The 23,726-nt window shown below is 35.5% G+C and overlaps 2 protein-coding genes across 2 annotated transcripts in view; both read right to left on the bottom strand.

Moving 5' to 3' along the window:
* Nucleotides 1-3,234: 3,234 nt before the first annotated feature.
* Nucleotides 3,235-5,469, bottom strand: LOC144442759 (E3 ubiquitin-protein ligase TRIM71-like). The gene has a single exon (XM_078132132.1). The coding sequence runs from the start codon at nt 5,467-5,469 to the stop codon at nt 3,235-3,237; it is 2,235 nt and encodes a 744-aa protein (XP_077988258.1).
* A 1,710-nt stretch (nt 5,470-7,179) lies between these two features.
* Nucleotides 7,180-23,726, bottom strand: part of LOC144441953 (tetraspanin-7-like) — a 49,789-nt gene continuing 33,242 nt past the window's right edge. Inside the window, exons 2-7 of the mRNA XM_078131220.1 lie at nt 22,352-22,540; nt 21,844-21,918; nt 20,627-20,728; nt 19,808-19,960; nt 16,936-17,019; nt 7,180-16,214 (exon numbers count right to left, since the gene is read on the bottom strand). Coding sequence (XP_077987346.1) covers nt 16,146-16,214; nt 16,936-17,019; nt 19,808-19,960; nt 20,627-20,728; nt 21,844-21,918; nt 22,352-22,540 — 672 coding nt within the window. The 3' untranslated portion in view covers nt 7,180-16,145. The remainder of the gene's footprint in view (nt 16,215-16,935; nt 17,020-19,807; nt 19,961-20,626; nt 20,729-21,843; nt 21,919-22,351; nt 22,541-23,726) is intronic.

Below are 23,726 nucleotides of genomic sequence, written 5' to 3'. Positions count from 1 at the left end.
TGAAAAGAAAACATGAAGAGTCATCCAGATTTGTGAGATGACATGACATGACCATTTGTCTGTACAAATATACAAGTGTACTAACAAGTATGACAATGTAGATCACAGGAGAGTAGAGGAGATAGGTGTGAAAATGGCTTCAAAGAACACAAAAATCCAGTCAGATTTATTTCTGTCTTTAGTACACTTGTGTTGGTTACTGTTATCGACTTAAAGGAAAAGTTCAGTCAGACTTATTTCTACCTTTAGTATACTTGTATTGGTTACTGTTATCAACTTAAAGGAAAAGTCCAGTCAGACTTATTTCTGCCTTTAGTATACTTGTATTGGTTACTGTTATCAACTTAAAGGAAAAGTCCAGTCAGACTTATTTCTGCCTTTAGTACACTTGTATTGAATACTGCTATCAACTTAAAGAAAAAGTCCAGTCAGACTTATTTCTACCTTTAGTACACTTGTATTGGTTACTGTTATCGACATAAAGGAAAAGTCCAGTCAGACTTATTTCTACCTTTAGTACACGTGACTTGTATTGGACACTGCTATCAACATAAACGAAAAGTCCAGTCAGACTTATTTCTACCTTTATTACACTTGTATTGGTTACTGCTATCGACTTACATGATTTGGGGAGATAAACAACACCTTGGTAACTTACTCCACTTTAAAATCTTGTAAAGTACCGGTAGGCCTACTGCACTTGATATGTGTCTCAGCCATATATACAAGAGTTTATGGAAAGTCCTCTAATTATGACATGATTTTTAACTAAATCTCTTTGTCTTGACACTGTAAGACAAAGAAATTAGTGTCAAAATGATGCCATCAAAATCTGTAAAACTGGACTCTTTCTTCAACTATGTTACATTCATTTGCAAGAGATGTCCATTTCTTGCCCCGCAAGATTTTCTGAAAAATAAAATTTATTACTTAATTTTTTTTTGTCTCTTGATAGATTTTAAAACTGACCAAAATAATAATACAATGTAATAAAAAGTACCCTTGGTTTTTCTGTAAAGCTTTTCCACACTGTACTCAAAGTTCTTTACATTTCTTAGATCTTGGCATGGTACAGCAGCCATTTATAATTTAACTTGTTGGGGAATCATACAATCTATGGCAGCCTCTGTAAATGCATAGAATTAAAGCATTCACATACCACACTGTATCCTACCAGGTGCCCTATTAATTAATGTAATTTAGTACACATCTTTGTTCCACGGTCAATCAAGAAGTCTAGCTGCAATAATTGTAAACTTGTTTTTTTGTTTTTGAGCTTTTTAACTTTCTGGAGTTCGTTCTTATAATTATTTTTGAGTGCAAACTCTGAAAGGATAAAATACTCAGACACAAAAAATAAGTCTACCATTATTGCAGCTACCGCTAAGAGGTCATGATAGCAGCCATGTTAGTATACTGTAGAGCATACGAGTAGTAGTAAATGTGAGTAGTATGTACAGTATGTTTGCCTAAGAAAAGACCCTACAGAACTAATCCAACGAGTACTATACAATCCCACACATAGAAAGCGCACTAGAATGGGACGACAATGGTTATTCCACCAATACATAGCCAACACCATTTGTCCATTAATTCCACCGACTGTCAAGGAAAAATGACATGCAGCTGCAAATCAAAAGGGTTGGAGAGAGAGAGAGAGAGAGAGAGAGAGAGAGAGAGAGAGAGAGAGAGAGAGAGAGAGAGAGAGAGAGAGAGAGAGAGAGAGAGAGAGAGAGAGAGAGAGAGAGAGAGAGAGAGAGAGAGAGAGAGAGAGAGAGAGAGAGAGAGAGAGAGTGAGAGTGAGTGTGAGTGAGTGAGTGAGTGAGTGAGTGAGTGAGTGAGTGAGTGAGTGAGTGAGTGGGAGGGAGAGGGAGAGGGGGAGAGAGAATCACAAAGCTACAGTAATAAAACTTGATATTGTTTCTTGATCTATAAGTAATATTTTCACGCAGCTGTATAATTGGGGACCTGGTAGGATAGCGGTTGCAATGTGAATGATTTAATCCTATGTGCTTGTAGAGGCTGCAATGATTTCTATGCTCCCCAGGGAATTGAGGAAGTAAAGGGCCGTTGTGCTGACATAGATCCATGATGGGTAATGATTGTAAAGCACTTTGAGTGCCGAGTGGGAAAGCACTATATAAAAAAATAGCATCAAAAAAGGTTTTGTACACAACTTATATTGAAATCCATGCTTGTATTTTAGAAAGAAGGTATTACATTTCTTCAAGTACATAAGTTGAAGGAACTGACATAAATGTGGTGCAGTGTACTGTAATAGTTTTAGTGAAGGTGTGACAGGAAATACTGTATGCGTACCTATACAGTGTACATCTGGGTAAATTGGTAACTGAGCGTCCAGGTTTCTAATGCTATCACTAGAAGTAAAATTCCCTCTAAAATAGACCTCAGAACAACATATTTCATCAAGCCTTGACATAGGCAATAACAGGATGTGCATTTGGACTTTGCACAGTGATTATAACCTTACATAACACACCCCCCCATGCTCTTCATTGAGCATTAAAAATTTGGAAGAAAATCACTCTTTTGGAAGTAACCCGTAAATCACTGATCAGATCACATTCATTTCAACAATTTTTCATCTACACATACACTAAGTAACGTCCCTACAATACATTGTTGTACAATGTATACCGAGGCAATCAGTTCAGTGGTTTTAGACTAAGTTGTTTACACACACACCGATGCACACATGCATGCTTGCACGGACACACACACACACACACACACATTTTGTGATCCCTATAGCCCTATTTCAGTGTTGTTGTTGTGCTAAAAACAACATTATTAATAATAATGTTGTTTTTAGCACAACTGAACACTGAAATATCAATAAATCTCAAGACAAGAATATCTGTAAGTCTTGGTTGAATATCACAGTACAGTATAAAAAGTACACAATGTTAAACTCATACTGAATCACAGTCCAATTGAAATTTATTAATACTGTAACTGTAATAATTTACAGTTATTGTCTGAATTCTTTTCAAAAGTCAACGCTGTGACAAAATATAAAGCAGTATATTCATATTGAAAGTTCAAACATAAGTTGCATCTCGAGCTAAAAAGGTTAATGTAGTTTTTCCCAACTTGTAATTCTTTGTGTACAAAAAATACCTCCATGGTAGACAGATATTCGTTGTTTGTTTTGGACAATGACTTGGTTAAAGCCATACACTGGTTTGTACCCTTCTGAAGTTCAACAGTATTTTACTCAACAAACACATTGATGCAGTTGCTGTCCCTGTCAGCTACAAGTATCTTCATAGGTGTGCCTTCAGTCAGTGTCAATCCATGGGGGTAATTTAACTTATCCTCACTTCTGTCAACACGACAGATAAACTGACCAAATACATCAAACTTTTGGATACAGTTATTTTTGTCACTTACGTACACATATCTGTCTTTACTGACTGTGAGGCCAGAGGGACAGTTCAGTTGTCCATTGCCAAATCTATGTATAAACTGATCACTTGAGTTCAGAACTTGAATACGATGGTTGTAGAAATCGCAAACATACAAGTATCCCAGGTGGTCTATATGTATGTAGCAGGGTCCTTGAAAAGATTCATTGTCACTTCCGTAGCTTCCAATGGACTTGATATATACACCATCCTGTGTGTATTTCCTAATCAAGTGTCTGCTCTGATCTGTGCCATAATCTTTTCCATCCCACTCTGTAACATAGACACTGCCATCTAGTGGACTAATGGCAATCCCAAGTGGGTATTCCAATTCATTTCGTCCAAAACATCGGACTACTTTACCGTCTTCATCAGAGACAACTATTTGCTTGTTACCTCTGTCTGTTGTGAAGTACAGATTATCAGCTGATACTGCTACATCATATGGGGTGAAAGGATTGTTAAATTCTGTGAATTCAAATATTTGTTTACAGTTCCCATCAATGTCGATGACCTGTAGTCTGTGATTACCCATGTCAGCTACAATCATATCTCCATTTTGATTTACCTTGATAGAGAAAGGGTTATTAAAGTTTCCTGCATTGTTACCTTTCTGTCCAATGGTTTTCACCAATCCTTTGATGACGAAAATCTCATAGTGACATTCTGATACTATATCATTCCCTATCCTGACAGTAATATATAACTTGCCAGCCGTTTTCCCACATACATTGGCAGTATGTGTTCCATCTCCATTATCAGTGACTTCAATCTCTTGTGATCCATCTGACTGTGTAACATTCACTTTCACATCTTGGTTAGGTAGTATTACCTTCCCTCTGCTGTCTCGAGTTGTAATGACCAGCTTAGCTGATTCACCTTTCAGGAGTTGTTTTGGTATGTTATCAATGGTACACTGAGGAACACAAACATCAGATCTTAACACACCAACAAGGCTTTGGGCAGTAAACTGTGCAAGATCTGAAGCCTGGAATGTAATCTTTTCAAGCAGTATTTCTGGGTTGGTGTCTAATTTAGCTAGTTCATTAAGACGTTGGGTTGTGGCTTGTCTTGTACGTAGCAACTGACAACCATTGTTTTGGTGCATCAGTGTCTCTACACATTTACAAGTACTGGTAATGTTCTCGTACTTGAACTCTAAATCATCAATTTGAACTTCAACATGTTTCTGACGTTGACCACATGTTGTCTTCAACTCTTCTAACAATTTCTTACCCTCTACTTTGACTTTCTCAGTCACTGCTTCAACTACAGACTTCACTTGCTCTTCTCCGATCAGACATTGTTCTTTGAGTTTGTCAACCACTTCATTGGCAGCAGCTTTGCTATCTTCAGCCTCCTGTGCTTTCACTTTCAGTTTGTCTATAGTTTGAGATAATACTTCTGTATACTCCTCAGCCACATCTTGTAAATATCTAAAATTGTGTTCAGGAATTTTGTGATCAAATATTGTACATTCCATACAAATAGGTGTCTGACATGTATCACAGTAGTATTTCAGTTCATTTTGTGGATGAACTTTACAGAATTCCTTTGGTTGTGCAGCTGATGGGTTTGTTGCCTTTAGTTCCTCGTATTCTTTAATAGTATAGACAACATGAGAGCTTGCTACTTTCAAAGTCTTGTGCACCCGGACCACACAGCAGTCACAAAAATAGAGTGAACAATGAAGACAAAAGTGTGACCCATCATTCTCATCACAAAACTCACATTTCAATTTCTTGACACTGGCTTCATCTTGTTTTCTGTGAATCACTTCGAGCAATGAGTTCACAACATGGTTGTCGTTCAGTGTAGACACGTCATCATCAACCAGTTCACACTCGGCATTACACGTAGGGCAGTTCAGGTAGCCTTTTTTCTCCACCAGTGTCTTCAAGCATTGACAACAGAATGTGTGATCGCATGGTAGAAGTTTAGGTTGCCGATAAAACTCAAGACAGATTGCACAAGTCACAAAACCTTCACCAACGTCATTAAGAATCTCTTCAGCTGGTTTTGTTGGAACAAAAGCTGCCATGATGTTGTTTGTTTAACGAGGAGTAACGTTATCAGAATATAGTCACCTGATTTAAGACTTCTTGACCACCGGAATGTTTTGTCACATGATGTACCAATATCGGCGTATCAGAGGTCACAGCATGCAGCATGCAGCACTCGATAAAAGGCACTGTGATAAAAAACAAAAGAACCAGCAATACGTTGCCGTAGAGGACCACATCAACATGAACCTGTCGAAATATTAACACCACAGGGAGCTCAGGCTTAGTTATGTTTACGAAAACAAACAAACAAACATAATAAATAAATAAACAAACAAACAAACAAAAGTTGATAAATATTGACAAATAATAACAGAGTAATTGCAAAACAGTATCAACAATGTTTCTATGCAACAAGAATTACTGTTTTCCTGTGATGGTTATGTTTATGAAAACAAACAAACAAAATGAATAAATAAATATTGGCAAACATCAACAGCAGAGTAATTCCAAATCAGAATCAACAATTTTTTATGCAATTGAAGGTATGTACCGTTAAAAAATTGTTGATATTGATTTGTTAAAATAGAAAATAAAAACATTGTTGATTCTGATACTGTTGTTAATGTTTGTCAGTATTTATTCATTTGCGTATTATGACAATTCTTATTTTTGTTTGTTTGTTTTCATAAGCATAATTAACTAAGCCTTAGCACCCTGTGATAACACATCGTGTGACGCGGAGATGGCAAGAGTGACATTCATGTTTAAGGTAAGTTTTTACATTCTAGTTTCAGTCTACTGTAGTTGTATTGAAAGTATACTCACATTTGTCATAGAAGGCATATGAATCGACATTTAATATTATACTATATACTAAGTATTTTCACGTTCGTAAAAGGTTGATAAATTCAGCTTGTGCCACTTTGAAATAAAAAGATACAGATCTACAACATTAAAATGCATGACTTGTGCTACATAAAATTAAATTAAAATCAAATGACATTAACAATTACGTTTACTCTTCAAGTTGACAAACACGAGTATAAAAATTATAAAGAGGAATTCTTACAACTTTTTTCTGAGCATTAATAGATGCCGACCACATGGTAAGTATTGGAATTATTCATGTAGTGGGTGGGTGGGATTAGTCTTGTAAAAGAGCTGAGTCTTTCCTATACAGATCACCAAGGTCTTTCTGTTTAATACCTATAATCCTACTCAAGGTATTGACTATATCTTACAAGTCTTGATTTATCTTTGAGTGACAGGTGTCTGAACCATTGTTTTTTTTATTGTTTTTTTTACAAAATTACATCATTGGATCGTTTTGTTAGAACTTCAACAGTTGATTGCCTGTATAGATTCCTCAATAATTTTTTTATATCTATCAAAAATTACATCATCAGATCATGTATATATTATATTGTAGTATCAGGTTTCAGTCATTCTCGCAAACCAGAGCTGTTATAATTTCTTCTGCAACACTGCGAAATAACGTATTGATAGGCACGTTTTGGATGGTGCTGTAAAAGAGGCCGTGGTTTGCGACAATGGTTCAAGTCGAGTTCAGCCAATTGCAAGTGATAGTTATGTATTCTTCAGTAAGTACAATACAAGTGACTTATAAATACGCAGCATGAATCTCACCCCAAAAATGTCTAGAAACAGCTTGTCATAACGATCTGGTACTTTCCTTGCACTCACACAAGTCAGAGAATAAGACAAAACACTCATATTTACAGACTATCACAAACATCTTTATTTACTACATCACTCTTCAACTTCAACTGACATATATACATATAAAGGTAAACAAACAAATGACTTTAAGATTTACTAAAACTATGATTGGAAAAGACATGAGGGTGTACAACAAATGAACACTTTTATGGTAACAGGAGGATGTCTTTCTATATCTACCTGACATTTTACACTTTTCTTTGACCAACATCTAATTTTCATTATCTTTGACATGGAATTCACAATTCTCTACAGTTTTTTTACCTGTACGGTTACACATTTAGTCTGTGAGATAGGCTGTGTCATATAGTCCAGAGACTTGACTATTTGAGTTGAAAATCTTGTTCACAAGAAGTATATTATCAAGCCAGTATGTTGCATCAGACTGCTGTCAGACAGCAGGTTCTGGGCTAGCCATCTCAGAACTAGCCTGAATTCAGTGATGTAGGTATTTTGCTCCTGCTTTTCCACTACCATGCCTGGCATTTTGCTAATGACCTGGTCCTTTAATGACAATAAAGCCAGGAAACTGTCCCAAATTACTGGGTTTTTAATTCTTCCTGCTGTGAAATGACATTGATAGCATAATGATTAGAACCAACTCAGAGCTGTCTGATGTAAACATAATTACCATATTCAATGTCACTGCAGGAAATCGTAATCTAATTTTAGGTGTCAATATATGATATAGCAAAATGTCAGACGTGGTAGGTGAAAAGTGAGCACGATCGAGATCCCCTCATGACATGATTCCAAGTTATGATGTCAGGACACCATCAGCCTACCTCGATCTCTCTGATAAAATCTTAGTCTACAATCATATACATGCAATATACTGATCCCTTTCCATGTACAGGATTCCCTTTCCATCCTGGTCAACATGTAGACACATCTCATTTCCTGCAACTTGGTCATAATCTATACAACAGTATTTGTAACTGACATATAAAAATAAGCTACATATAGAAGATATTAATGAATAATAAATTTGCGAGTTAAAGTCTTCTACGTTATACAACTATTCTACATTTTTTGCCCTTCCTGTGATTCTCTCATAAAAATTTACATGCGACTGCTTTTGGATTTAACAATTATTCCGATATATAACATTCCAATTTTTAAAATAGAACCTCTGAATTTTCAATGTTCGTTTGTTCAGGGCTCCATAACTCAACTTATATGGTTGGTGTGTAAGGTATGCCATGTTAGGGCGCCCTCATGCATTAGTCATGATCAGACCATTGATATTCCAGCAGAGACTTGGCTATTTAGCTTGAAAATGTTGTTTGTAATATACCATCAAACCGGTATGTTAGCCAAGTCTAGACTAAGCCGTAGAAGGCAAAATGGCACGAGATATTTTACAGGCTAATATGGGTTCCATTATAACTTTCAAAACTTTACCAAGTATGTTTATTTCCATGTTAATATGTAGCCTACCTGTAGACTTAAGAACAGCTATCGCTACACTATTCCGCTATCCTATCTGACATTTTGATGTTTTTAATTTTTGGGGAATGGACGAAAATTCAAAAATGTCAGTTGGGATAGCAGAATAGTGTAGCCGTTCTCAAGTCAACAGGTAGGCTAATGTTAATGATACTCTTGATTGAGAAGTAAAAACCAACCTGGGGATTTTCCGAGTATAAATAGAAACAAGCCTACAATTCCATTTAAATTTAGGAATTTCAAAATTGTATATTGCTGGACAAAGTTCCACTGTGGGTGCATAAACTAGGAAAATTCAATTTTATGAACCCTTACTCTCTTACCTTTAATAATATGAGTTGTTTGTAAGGACAGCACTGTTCGTTTCTATGGATACCATCAACAGACACATTCTTTCAAAAGACATCAAGGAAATGTTAGAATCACAGAAACCCCCTACCATTACACCAACTCCCCCTAAAAATTAATGCAAGTTACCCTCTAAATTATAAATAAATACAGTTAGTAAATGTAGTATCAATATTAAAGATGTAAATTGGTGCTAAAAATGCAACACTACTTAAACTTGAAAGCCTCAAGGTGAGATCAAATGTGACACATTTCATACAACTGAGCATGAGCAATAAATGTATTATATTTCAGATAACTGAGCATGCTCAATAAATGCAATATATTTCAGACAACTGAGCATGCTCAGTTAATGTGCTACATTTCATACCACCGAGCATGCTCAATAAATGTGATACACTGTTGTAAGAGGGTGCTCAGTGAATTAAAAGCAGAACGGCTGACAATACTGATGCATAATATCCTGTATACAGCCATTACATTATGTTCACACCAGAATGTTTCATTTATGACAATATCTGACACGTAGCTCGCCTGTGTGATATATATTCCTCTTATATTCACAAAGGTTTGTCTCTCAGATAGCCATATGCTAGGAACATGAAAATGCGACTCTAAACCAACAAATATTAGTCTTCTCCGTTACGCATGAGGTGGAAAAAATTATGCATATCTGTGCTAATTTTAGTGAGCACAGATATGCATAATTTTTTCCATCATTTCAAGACTTCACTTTCCAATTATCTCTACTAATGTAAACATACTTCGTTTACTGATACATTGTAACACTATGGTTCTCAAGCAGGTTAAAAAAAAAACGTCTTGGCAGGACTGCAGTCAAAATATTAGCATCTAGACTTGGCATATCGCCAAAAATATCAAGCGATTCAGACTGGCTTTATCAACGAGTTTCCCTCAAGAGTTGGTTTATATTTTCATGTTATCTTGTGAACAAAAAAAAAATGAATCAATTTTGTCAGATCCAGACCTTCAGATTAAAAACACTAGATTGCTAACCTGATAGCAACGATATTTCAGTTTTTCTCTCTCTGGCCTGTATTCGATACAAAGCTTTAACCATCAGTGACAAACGAACAGAAAGTCAGAACAAGATAAGCCGTTGTCATGGCAACATGATCTTATAATTCATGGATTAGCACTGATAATGCGATCTAATTTATCCAAACAAATCACAATTAATAACAATATTGGCGATAATTTCATTTTAGTTGGTCGATTGTAGCTCGTCTGGAATGACATTTTAGTAGTAAATTTGATTTGGCGGAGAGACATTGACGAGGATGAAGGTAATTTGACAAGGTGAAATGAGACACAGGTGATGATTTGAATACATGGTTGAACACATAGGTTCCTTTGAATGTCATATCCCTATGGACTGGCTGTCTGAGAATAGCAAACACTTCAGACAAACCTTCAAGTTTCTTCAGTCGATTTCTACTTAGCTTTTACATATAGGAATCCACACTCAGTACAGTATTTCCTCACAACTGTAATATGAATTTAAAATACATTGCTTTTTTTCCCGGATGTTTGAGTAGGTGAACTACCACAGTAATTGCTCAATTTTGGGGACATTTTGATCAAATGTATAATTTATAGTGTATAATATTATTTAAATATACAATTTTCAAAATATCTGAGCAAGTGAACAATTAACTATTCAATTTGAGAAAATTTTCAATCACAAGTATTGAACACATTTATATATAGAGTTTTAAAAATGCGTTGGCACATTTTAAACAAAATGTAAAAAAAAAAATGAATTTTGAATTTGTTTACAATTTTCCAGATATTTGTGTTATTGAGGAATTTTTTATCACATTAAAGTGCACATTCAAAATCATGCATTTCTCAAAAAAAATCAGTTTTGAGGACAATTTGAACACTTATATGAATTTTGAAAATGTAAAATATTCAAGATATCTCTGAATATAAATTGAACATTAAAGGGGCATGGTCTGCAACGTGTAATAAATTTTCATCATTTTTGTTTCCAAATATACCGCTCTTTATATTTTACCCTTCATTGTCACTTAGTCACTGGCAAAACTCCCATCGTATTAATTGCTGTGATACTGTATTCACAGACTATTATGTATAAAATGACGTCATTTTAGTCGTATAGATTACACTACAGTATCACAGCAGTTTATATGATAGGAGTTTTACCAGTGGCTGCTGGTTTTTAGATAAGCGATAGTGAAGGGTAAAATATAAGTAACATTTTATTTGGAAACAAAAATAACAAAAAATACTCCAAGAGTTGCTGAACTTGTCCGTTTAAATCTTAGCTCATAATCAGAATATTGTGGTCCCAAAATTTGTGACAATTTGTCATGTTTTCGTAAGATTTTGAATTCTTATTAGGATTTGATACAAAAATTAACGAATCAAAGGAAATATGGCAATCATACCCCCACCCCACCCCCACCCCCTTGTAACCAGGGGTCTAAAATTTTACAAAATGGAATGGTTGCTCGAGTCGGCCACACATCTCAAAGACATGAAATACTGTATCGTATAAATTCACTTTTTAAAGATGTATATATGCATCAGTAAAGTCAGGAAAATCTCTACAGAAATTGGTTATACAGTATATACCTATATATATATAATTATATATTGTAGTAATCATATCTACATTAATAATTTCAATTTGTCTACATAATATTCATAGAGCTATAGAATACATATAGATACACTTTGAGTAAAAATTGGTCAAAAATACTTGCACAAAATTGATAACTTGAATACTGAATTCTATGTGATATTTGTAACACATTACTCACAATGTAACCAAATTTGGTGTGGTTACTTGCATCAAAGTACCCACAATGTAGCAACATTTGGGAGATATTTGCAACACATTACCTATAATGTAACAATATTCGGACTATATTCATCATTTTGATTATTGCATCTGCAACTTTTAGATTGTTATTCTCAAAGAATAATAAATATTTTGATATCAATATTGAAGATATCGTGCAATACACTGAGTTAATTAAGTTCACTGTTTCAATATAAGTAACAGTTTTTCAATGCAAATAATACTGACACAAAATAAACATGACTTACATTTAACTTAAAATGTAGCATTCTACACTACAAAGCTATGCTTGATTGTTTATTTTGATGCAAATAATATTGAGCATCTCCTACAGACAAAAGGGCGAGTTGTGACAGTTTCTAATTTCAACAGCACCTCTTGAACTTCAAACTTTCTAAACTTTCGTTTTAAGTTTAGTCTCCAAAAAGCAGAACAAATGAAAAGAACATGTGAAACAATGTCACTTTTTACGTGCTTATATATACCATCTATACACCACAACTACACTATACCAAGACATCGTCTTCTTGGCAGACAAAGAAGAGGTGTTGAAGAAGTATTGCCACCATGATTGGAAACATGTTGACGCCATATGCATACACATTTTTATACTTGTTTATAGAAATATTTGACAAACTTGAAATCTCACTATTTGAGTGAATATCTATGGACCTTTTTGACACTTAATACTCATTTTCCTCTTTACATCAATGTAAGAAAGGATGATCAAACATTTTTTACCAGTTTTCTTAGAATCTACCACGTGTTAATGAACATTCTTACAGTATTTTTTTTCTAGGTGAAAGAACTCATATTCCCATGAACATTTTCATAGAAAGGAGTTTATTACAACCAGTGACAGACAACCATTTACAAAGCTAACTTCTTACGATAACACTTCGCAAGTATGCTGGAAGTACAGAGACATGTACTAAATCCCATAAATTGATAAGAACAGTTTTACAGCCTCTTCGAAAAATAGCTTACTTTCACAGACAAATTTCAAGTTATGCGGGCATTTCATACCTACACCGTAAACTATTTTTATCAAACCATGTACATGTCTCTCTATTTTCAACATGCTGTATCAAGTGTTTTTAATCAAATTCTGTCGTTTACTTTCCCTGTTTGTAACATTTTCTGCTTGTAAATGCTTGCTTGTCACGGGTTGTAATTGAATCGATGTCTAAATGTCGAGACTATATAACCTTTAAAGTTCAAGATACACCACATATGCCACAATAATACCTTTTTTTTTCTTTTTCATAAGAATATTGCAGCATTGAAGAGTATTGCAGTATCGTCCGGTTATATACCCAAATCATTGACAAACCATGCAAAGATAATTTGCTATCACATTTAATATATTGCCGAGTTGAAGTTAAAAATTACATTGAAAGTTTTGACTTCTTCATCTAAACTATCTATTTATAGTAATCAGTAGACATAATTGCAAAGTGCAAAATAGTTATTAAGAAAAAGCTTTTTCAGAAATGAGTCGTATATATATTATTTTCAAACTATGAAATCCTTAGATATAGCCTATTGGCCACTCTGCAGTGCAGTGCTATCTTAAAGGTACATTTTGGCAAATTGCACTGACGATATCATATATTTTGTATCTGACTTGACATTTACAACACTCGCAACTTGAAAATTTATCTGCTCTGTACAATGAAATTGAGACCCACAGGTTTTTTTGACATCCCTTCATACAAGAATACTCTGGGACCATAGATCATACAACCCATGAAAAAACTCTGGTGCATTTGCTTGCTTGTGGTAAGCAGGGATGAGACAAATTTCATGCAAAGACATACAATGGAATTAGTGTCGGTAACTTATCAAAGTATAAACACCACAGGAGCCCAGATTCCACAACTCTGTATATACTGATAGAACGCTACACATTATAACGTATTGAGTATGACTGTTACAGTTACGTTATAACGTTCGCAGATATAAACAAAGTGATAAAAATAGTGCATGAACCTACATTAAAGGCACCAACTGCTGTTCTTTGCATCAGTTGTAATGTCGTTTTTACCTAAATTTGTATTTGCATGGAGTTTCTTTGACTTGTCATTTAAGCAAATGCACCGATGTTTTTTTGCAGGTTGTAACACATTATAAATCACACATTCACAGATTGTACATCTACAGGCATATGTGAGAAACAGAGAAGGTAAACACTACAGAGAAACATTCTGATGACAACAGAGAAATAGGGCTCAAATTTATACTTTCTTATCCTATACAGTTACATCAAGAGTTGACAGTTGCCATGACAACAATCAAATGTACACGACCAGCTCGTGAGTTCTCAACCAGATCACAATTACAATTTCAATGTTTTACTAATTAACTTACATCGACTGTTGTGTGTCTGCTAGTAACTTCAACAATACATAGTTGTCTGTATTCTTAGTGAAAAATGACATGATAAATGCTGAACATCGAAGCACCATTGACTTGTAAAAATGAATATTAAAAGCACTGTGTTTTAAACTGTCTATTTCATAGACAGACAATGATTAAAAATACTCCAACATTGAGTTAATACTATATAAGCTGTGTTTCTACCCAGCTGGCTGATTGCCAGTTCCTTTCTTTTCACATTCCATCACGACACACACTGTATTTGTACATCCTTTGCATTTACACATTTTGATTTGTCCAAATGTTCGAAGAATTTTCAAAACATTACCACTATTTTCTTAGACCAGTCACAATTATTACGTTCACATGACACGTACATGATTATCACATGACACCCACATCGCTATCATGTGATACACCACATGACTATCACATAATTTATCAGATCCAATCATGTGATGCATATATCAATTCTGAAATATTTGGAGTTGTTCTTTTTCAACATTAGAAAATAAGCAATAGGATAATTAAATTCTTTGTTTTCAAGTACACACAGTGGCTCTCATAAACACATATGTGAACTGGGGTTATCACATGATACCCACATGACTACCACATGATATCTGCATGACGTACAAGTCTTTAATTATTTGATATATATTTTGTTGACTGAAATTTTGTAAGGTGAAACTTGAGTATTTACATCAAAATCAGGATTGTTCATTTAGGGGTTGTCTGACAAAAAAGGGGGTAGGGGGAGGGGGAGGGTGGACAGATGGATGCATGGGGACATTTCAATTAGCACAATACCAAGATAATTGGTCAATTTAAACAAAACTCTCTTACTAGATCTCATACAATGTGACTGTCTCTACAACAGGACTGCTACAAAGTGTACTCTTTCATAATCTGTTGCTACTCTTTGCAGACTGGAAAGTACCTTTGAGGCAAAGCCAAGTGAAGCAAACAGACAATAACATTTTTTTAAATATTTTACCGATCTCGTGCCATTTTTTTCAGTGATCTGGTCTGGCAATGTGCTACTCTAAGACCGAACGCTTTTGCTATTCTGCCATAGTTCAGGGAAATATCTGATGAGCATTATGTTACCTAACCGATCATAGTGAAAATGAAACACTCGTTCTGACAGCACATGATCGATTTCCTAACTCTAGGATACATGGGAGTATACAATTTTGTCTGCAATTATACCCTGAATAGCTAAAATATTTTCCGAAGGCAGTGATTTTTACCCTGTAGTATTTTGATTCTATTCAGTGACATAATATTATATAAATTCATTTGTATCACAGAGACTGTTGAAAGAAAATTTGGGGATACCTTTTACACACTCACAGTTACATTCCATGTACCTAACAGACTGTTGCAAGCATCTTTTAAACAGCCTCTAACGACCACAGCACATTAATTTTACTTTATCTTGGTTAACTTTGTAAACAGTTGATATCTTGAGTTGTTGCGCCCTCTAGTGTTCAACATTATACATTACATTCTGGTGGGGTCAATACCATCTCTGGAAATAATTGATAGAGGGCTCCCTACCACCCCATTTTTGTAACATGTCTATTGAATCAAGATGTGCTCTTTTAAAATCAGCTCCACCACGTAATAATGCAAGGTTGAAGAACTAAAGCACGCAATAACTCTGAACAAATGGTTAATACACAAGTCAACTATTTCAGACATATACTTGAATATTTAGAAGATTACATTGAAATCTTTGGGAAAAAACAAAACATCTTATCATTACTTTTTTTTTTTTGCATTTTTGCAACTCAGTATACGTTTTCAAGAGGATAGATCAGCTATACATTCAGACAAAATTTGATAGACGTAAGAGTAAAGGGTGGAAATAAGTTAAATTGAAAAAGTTTTCTTCAGAATTCTGTGTGACTTCAATCAGGTGTTTCTTTTTTCCATGAGTTACACCATCTCGTATTTGTTGGAGTTGATGACTTTAGCAAGACAGCAAGCCAGGATCATTCCAAACACCTATGATGAAAAGATGGGAAAATTTAACATGTAAAACAAGTCTTAGTGACACAGACTCCAAAGATATTTTGGTAGAATTCAGTAATAAACAATAACTATGTATTAGGGTAATTGAGCTTTTTCAATCTGTGTCCATCATCTATGAATGCCTTGCCATCACAGATCCGAGCTGTTTCTTCATTCAAAAGTTTTAAAAGTCTAAAAAGCTGGATGAACGTAAACAAAAAGCATCTCTACAATCTCAATCCTGCTGTGTTCAGCAACAGAAGTGCTCTTATCTTGGGAGTACAACAACAATCTCAACTGGCCAAATGGTCGACGTTGAACATTAAATGTTTATGTTATGTAATGTCTTCAGCTGAACACTCCCTGTTTTCAACAATTCCGGACATGATAATATTGAGTTCACAGGTTGCATGAGGAGAACGCTTGTCAAGTTGACTCCCTAGCCTCTTCGGGGACTACCTGTACTGTCAAGAAACTTATTCATCGATTCATTCAATCACACTTTTGTAAAAGTCTGCTCTGGTGGAAACCTCGGTCTAAGATTCAATCTGTATTTGCACTCATTTACAGCTGAATTCATGTTTACTTGAAATTCTTTCACTGCCATTTGTGTGCTTATCATGCTCACTGGCTAAGAACAGCTGTGTCCATGATTCAGTCTCGTGTGTGGGTAAAGCATGTGACACGCTTGTTAGTTAGTTATATCTTTACTCACCTGGAAGAATGCCACACCCATTGCACATGCTCCAATCACAACCATATTTTTGTCCAAAAATGAAGCAACTTTCTTGTAACAGCCCTGTATGACAAAATATACAACAATACCTTAATATATTCAAACAATTACACCTTCAGTATATTTTTTAGACTTTTTAATCTTGACAAGCACTGACATCGATGAATATTTTGGTGTATCATTTACAATCTACAGCTTTTCTAGAACGGTTTCAGACTCTATTGTCAGTATTTCTCTAGTTTACTTTCCCCACTCATAAATAACAATCTATGCTATCCATACATACACATATATCGCTCCATTATCATTTCATCCATGATTCATATTTTCATATTTTCAGTAAATACATATAGCTCTCCTATGTGTTTCTGTAGGGCTAAAGTCTTCCCACTCATAAATAATATTCCATACTATACATATAGTATATAATCCGATTTCTTGATACGTGTAATTCAATCTCTCCTCATGGAGTATATTTACTGTAGGCCTTCTTCATTTTTCAGTGGTTTTAAAAAATGTATGGATACTGTCGTGAATCCTGTACATACTTGACATCCATTTGGGTACATATCAGGTTTTTCAACCAAGGTATTAATTTCACAGTTGTCAAGTTTCTAATCATATTCAACTCTGATTGTTACAAGGGTCGAAATTTAGCAAAAAGTCACCAAAAATTGAGACAAAAGAAGGAAATCCACGATGGGGTTCTGGACCACCTAAGATACAGAAAATGTGCATCACTGACATCAAGTATAGTCCCGACGCCTAAAGACAAGCCTACTTTTCTCAGACAGAAAGCCATAATAGTTCTTGACCCCCCTAACATACGGTAAAATTGCATCACTGATGTCAAGTAGTCCATTAACATACAGACAGCCCTACTTTTTTCGGACAGAGAGCCATGATAGATCTTGACCACCTAACATACAGTACATTTGCCTCACTGACATTGAGTAGTCCCATATACGCCTACAGACCAGTCATACTTTTCTCAGACAGAAAGCCACAATATGGTTCTGGACTACCTAAGATACAGTAAATTTGCATCACTGACGTCAAGTAGGCCAATATACGCCTACTGACAGCCCTACTTTTCTCAAACAGAAAGTCACAATAGTTCTCAACCCCCAACATACAGTAAATTTCCATTACTGACGTTGAGTACGTGTAGTCCATATGCCTACAGACAGCCCTACTTTTCTGGTCTGCAAATTAAGCCATATTAGGCTTTCTATGCGGTTATTTATGGCCCTTTTATTACCTACCTATTTCATAATTTTTGTTCTTGCCTTTCTGTTGACTAAAACATTCGTAGTGTATATGCCTTACTTATAGTCTAGATCCTATCCGTGGCTTTGAATCTCAAAATCTCTCCACCTCATCTAGCTCACTGAGATATCATGAACCAAATGTTGTTCATGCAAATGAGTAAACCCCCCAACCGTTACAATGCTGTACACAGTGTATAATAAGTAGATCCTGAGCTGACAAACGTACAGTTATCAAATTTTGACATTATTTAACTGCACCACCCCCCCCCCCCAAAAAAAACCAAACAAAAACAAACACTTACTCTAACTCTAACTTATCATTGGGCAGAATTCTGTGATTGATTAACAAAGACATTATGCTAATATGGCTTCGGTTGCATTTGAGATTTCATCTCAGGACCTCATTGAGCTAGACGTGAGAAGAGTCAAGATTTGAAGTCACAGATAGCCTCTAGACTAACTCCTTAAAAGGTGAATTATTAAGAGGATCATTTTTTGACCAAACAACTACAATATATTCACTGAAAATTGCTAAAATACCAATAATTAGACATTGTACATATTAATCAGTGGTCGATATTGTCCATAAGTAGTACAGAAACAGGTTGAAATCATGATCGTCGTTGAGGGTGCTTATTTTGGGTGCGGACCTAAAAATCAATTTGATTTGATTTATTGTGTATACAGCTACAAACAATATGTTTATCCAATGATGCAATACTGTTCAGAATGTATGATATTCTGGGGTGATGATCCAAAAATCAATTTGCATTCATTTATCATGCATACAACCACAAAAAATACATTTACCCACAGGTGATACAATAATGTTCAGGGTATATGATATTACAAGACAGTAAGTTATTGAACCTAACAAAACATTTTCAAAAAAAAAATGGTCCAGTTGCATGCAGCGAGTGCAGCTTCTGAAACAGTGATGTTTACCCTGGATTACTATTACTACTGTAATAACAGTGGTATCACATTACAGACTAATGAAGTGAAATCCTAGTATGACGTCAAACTACTACATTATCATTTGTGAGTCTATCAAATTTGTCAGGAGTCTTCACCTTTGCTGTCCATTACGTAAATAAAATGATTAAGTTAGTCCAACTAATACATCATCAAACGACTACTTCTGATTGCACACTCGATTCACTACAAATTGGTATTGCACACAATTTTCGTTGTAATTTTAAATTGGCCATATGGATGTGGAGGATTGGGTAATTATTTTGAAATCAATTTCATCATGAAATATAAAATGTGAAACAACATATACCGAGTCCTGGTTTGTAGCTCAATAAAATTGCAGAAGATTAATAATTATGTAAACTGTTTGTTATTGTGCACACAATTGCTACTTTTTTACACATTTTTTGCCTTCGTTCCCAAACAAAATACCATAGATTCCATGCAAAATACTGTCTTCGGACCCCCTTTTCCCCTTTTCTGTTACCGGGATCCCCAAACAAAATTACCATAGATTCTATGGGAAATACTGGCTTCGGAACCCCTTTCCCCCTTTCTCTTTACAAGGGTTCCCAAACCTTAGCAAAAACACTGATAAGACTTACATCTTCGTAGATTGTAAGATTTCGTCCACTTAACACACACAGATCGGATTCTTCTTCCGGTAGAGTACAGCATGACACAGGGTATTGGTTGCTAGTGTTGTAATAGTAAGTACTTTCCCAACTACTGGGGTGGTCCACACCGCAACATTTCAACTAATGAATGACAAGAAACTGAAATTAGTACACTGTGACACTAACTAACTATCAACATTTGTTTGCTACAAAACGAAAACTGGGATTAAATAAATATTCAACAAACTTGAAAGTCTTGCATACACTCCCAATCTCACACTGAGACTATATGTCACTCATATTCTAATACCTGGCTGATCAAAGACCGATCACTTACACTGTTTTGTAAATCATTAACAGCTTCGCTATCTTTATGAGTGACATTGGGGGCCTTGTCACTACAAATCAAAGAGAGTAGTTACAAGGCCCCCTATGTCACTCATATTTACCTTGGCTAATCAAAGACAGACATTGGGGAATGATAATTAACTTATACTGCTTTGTAAACCATTGACAGCTTCACTATCTACATGAGAAACATAGGGGGCCTTGTCACTATGAGTCAAAGATGAGTAGTAACAAGGCTCTCTATGTCACTCATATTTACCTTGGCTAATCAAAGACAGACATTGGGGAATGATAATTAACTTATACTGCTTTGTAAACCATTGACAGCTTCACTATCTTTATGAGTGACATCGGGGGCCTTGTCACTACAAATCAGTAGTAACAAGGCCCCCTATGTCACTCATATTTACCTTGGCTTATCAAAGATATGTATTGGTGAATGATATGTAATCAACTTACACTGCTTTGTAAATCATTGACAGCGTCACTATCTTTAGAATGGTTAGGTTGGTCATAATCATTGATAGCTTCTGTAAGTCCTGCATGGAATCCATCTTGTAACTGTCAACATACAAACAAGAAAACTTCATTAACACACAGTATTATACATTTTCAAAATCACAAATAACTGACTTACGACTCATAAAAAGGTAATCATCATCTTGTGACACGGCTAAGGACGTTGCCAAAAACTTACACAAAGTAGTGGTACAGTTTCCAAATGAAAGTTAGTGCAATTGTTATTACCCTGGCCATTACATCCTACCAGGTATCCATTATACCCTACCAGGTACCCATTATATCCTACCAGGTACCCATTACACCCTACCTGGTACCCATTACATCCTACCAGGTACCCATTACGTCCTACCAGGTACCCATTATATCCTTCCAGGTACCCATTACACCCTGCGAGGTACCCACTACATAATACCAAGTACCCATTACACCCTACCAGGATCTACAAGGTACCCAATATCCTACAAGGTACCCATCACACCCTACCTGGTACCCATTATATCCTACTCGGTACCCCATTTAATGCAGTTTCATAGTCTGAGGCACAACAAGCTCGCAAATCTTGTTCAAGAACTTAAGCCAATTTGAATCAATAAGTGGCATCCAGAATCAATCTCATCTGACCTGATCTACCTTTATTATGTACCTTAATTTCATGTCCATGGAAGTTAAGCAGACTGGTGTCTCTATCAGATTTTAATCAGATTGTGGCTAGCATCAGATCAGGTATAAGCAATAACTAACCTGCATAGATAGCTCAGTGAAATGACTGGTTTCCATACACTAGACCAGAGATACCAGATAGCTCAGTAAAAACATACTTACTGGTTTTCTGTACACTAGACCAGAGATACCAGATAGCTCAGTAAAAACATACTTACTGGTTTTCTGTACACTAGACCAGAGATACCAGATAGCTCAGTAAAAACATACTTACTGGTTTTCTGTACACTAGACCAGAGATACCAGATAGCTCAGTAAAAACATACTTACTGGTTTTCTGTACACTAGACCAGAAATACCTGATAGCTCAGTAAAAACATACTTACTGGTTTTCTGTACAATAGACCGGAGATACCAGATAGCTCAGTAAAAACATACTGGTTTTCTGTACACTAGACCAGAGATACCAGATAGCTCAGTAAAAACATACTTACTGGTTTTCTGTACACTAGACCAGAGATACCGGCAGCCAATTCAGCAATGAGGACGATGAATAGTAGAAAACCATACTGAAAAGTAAGGATTGAAATTAATACAAATCAATCTTAATTATTATTGGACACCATCCTTCGGCTAAAATTTTTGGAAAGTGTTAATCCACTGGGCCTCCCAGAGAAAAGAGTTAATTTCAAGTCCGAAATTCAGACTAATATTACTTATCATGACATTCAATGACTGTACATGTTTTTAATAAAACATTCCAATAACCAATGATTGAAGAGCATACTATAGGCAGCTGATAATAACAAGAACCAATGATTGATGAGAATATTAATCATGTGACAGTCAACAGCCAATGATAGATGAGGTTGTAAATCAGGTGACACATTCCAAACACCAATTATAGGTGAGCTAAGTTGTAAATCATGTGACAACCAATAGCCAATGATAGATGAGGTTATAAATCATGTGGCATCCAACAGCCAATGACAGATGACTTACCAGTCGTAGTAGCCAGGAGACGCTCTTGAATGTAGCACAGCATCCTATAATACCAACTATGATGATAAAAGAACCGGTTCCGATCAAAATGTATGGGGCATTAGAAAAGTCATCTGTTGAGAGTTCATTGTATTTCTCCATTGTTATTCTACCCCATATCCCAATGGCCAGAATTGCTACACCACTGCACTGTAATCAAATGACAGAAAAATATACAAATTAGTCAATGTTCAACATACTAATTGTAAACAGTGGTGAACCAGTGTGTTGATACATGCATTGTATGGAGAGAACAAATTACCAAGTTTGCTAAATACTGCTTAAGACCTTTTCAGATGAAATGTGAGATGATTTCTTTATATATGGAAACATTATAAGATGTCATCAGACCACTTTTGTTGAAATCTCATCTGTGCAGGTGACAATTTACTTGTTGTTGTTGTGTTGTTGTTGTTTCACACTGTATTCTCTCCTTCCCCCTAAATTAACATCCACAAGTGCGTCATTGACACGTTTCTATATGATGTAAACCATGATGAAAATTGTAGCGGTCACACCACTACAATCGAGGCAATGGAAAGACACGATGGCAAACACATTAAAATACTATTGCAATACTACAGCACTGTATATCATATCAGAAGTAAATCTTAATCAACTTATCAACATCTCAGTAGTAAATTAAATACAGAACATGTTATCGTTGAAGGTGTAAAAGTTTTCGAAATTTAGTTAGAAGTGCAAAAATGAAGTTCAGCAATCGCATTGACACTAGACCCCCTCCCCACTAAATGAACAATGTTTGTTTATTGAGCTAGTGTCCCTTACAAACAAAAGTTTCTTGGTTTTTCAAGTATTAACTATAATACCAAGATACATCATCTTGTCCTCTCTTGTCACATGCGCTCCTCTTTATTATTTATCATTTGTTGCTTAGTAATTAGTAAACATTCCAATGTTGGGGACATCTGACGTCCACAAGTACATGTATCCATCAGTAAGTAACCCATACTATAGAGCTCGACTAGGAACTAGACCACGGAGTCGTGGTTTGGGCCGTCTTTGGAACAATTATCCAGTACGTAGATGCAACAGCTCCATTAATCTACGTAGATCGTAGTCTGGTTCCCGACATCCGTATTTCTGGTTCCCGACGTCCGTATTTCGATTAACTTTACAAGTACTCTCTCTACATTACAGTAATTACAGTAATGTAGAGAGAGTACTTGTAAAGTTAATCAAAATACGGACGTCGGGAACCAGACTAAGGAGATTGCGGTTAACTGTTGAAACCAACTAACTCTAACGGCAATGAAATAACTTTTCTGGCAAATGGATCATTGACATGAAGTCTTTGTCGGCGAGCTTTGATTTT

Source organism: Glandiceps talaboti, chromosome 11, assembly GCF_964340395.1.
Source record: "Glandiceps talaboti chromosome 11, keGlaTala1.1, whole genome shotgun sequence".
NCBI classification, from domain to species: Eukaryota; Metazoa; Hemichordata; class Enteropneusta; family Spengelidae; genus Glandiceps; species Glandiceps talaboti.
The sequence above is the reverse complement of the archived record's forward strand: the minus strand, read 5'-3'. Positions and strand labels throughout refer to the sequence as shown.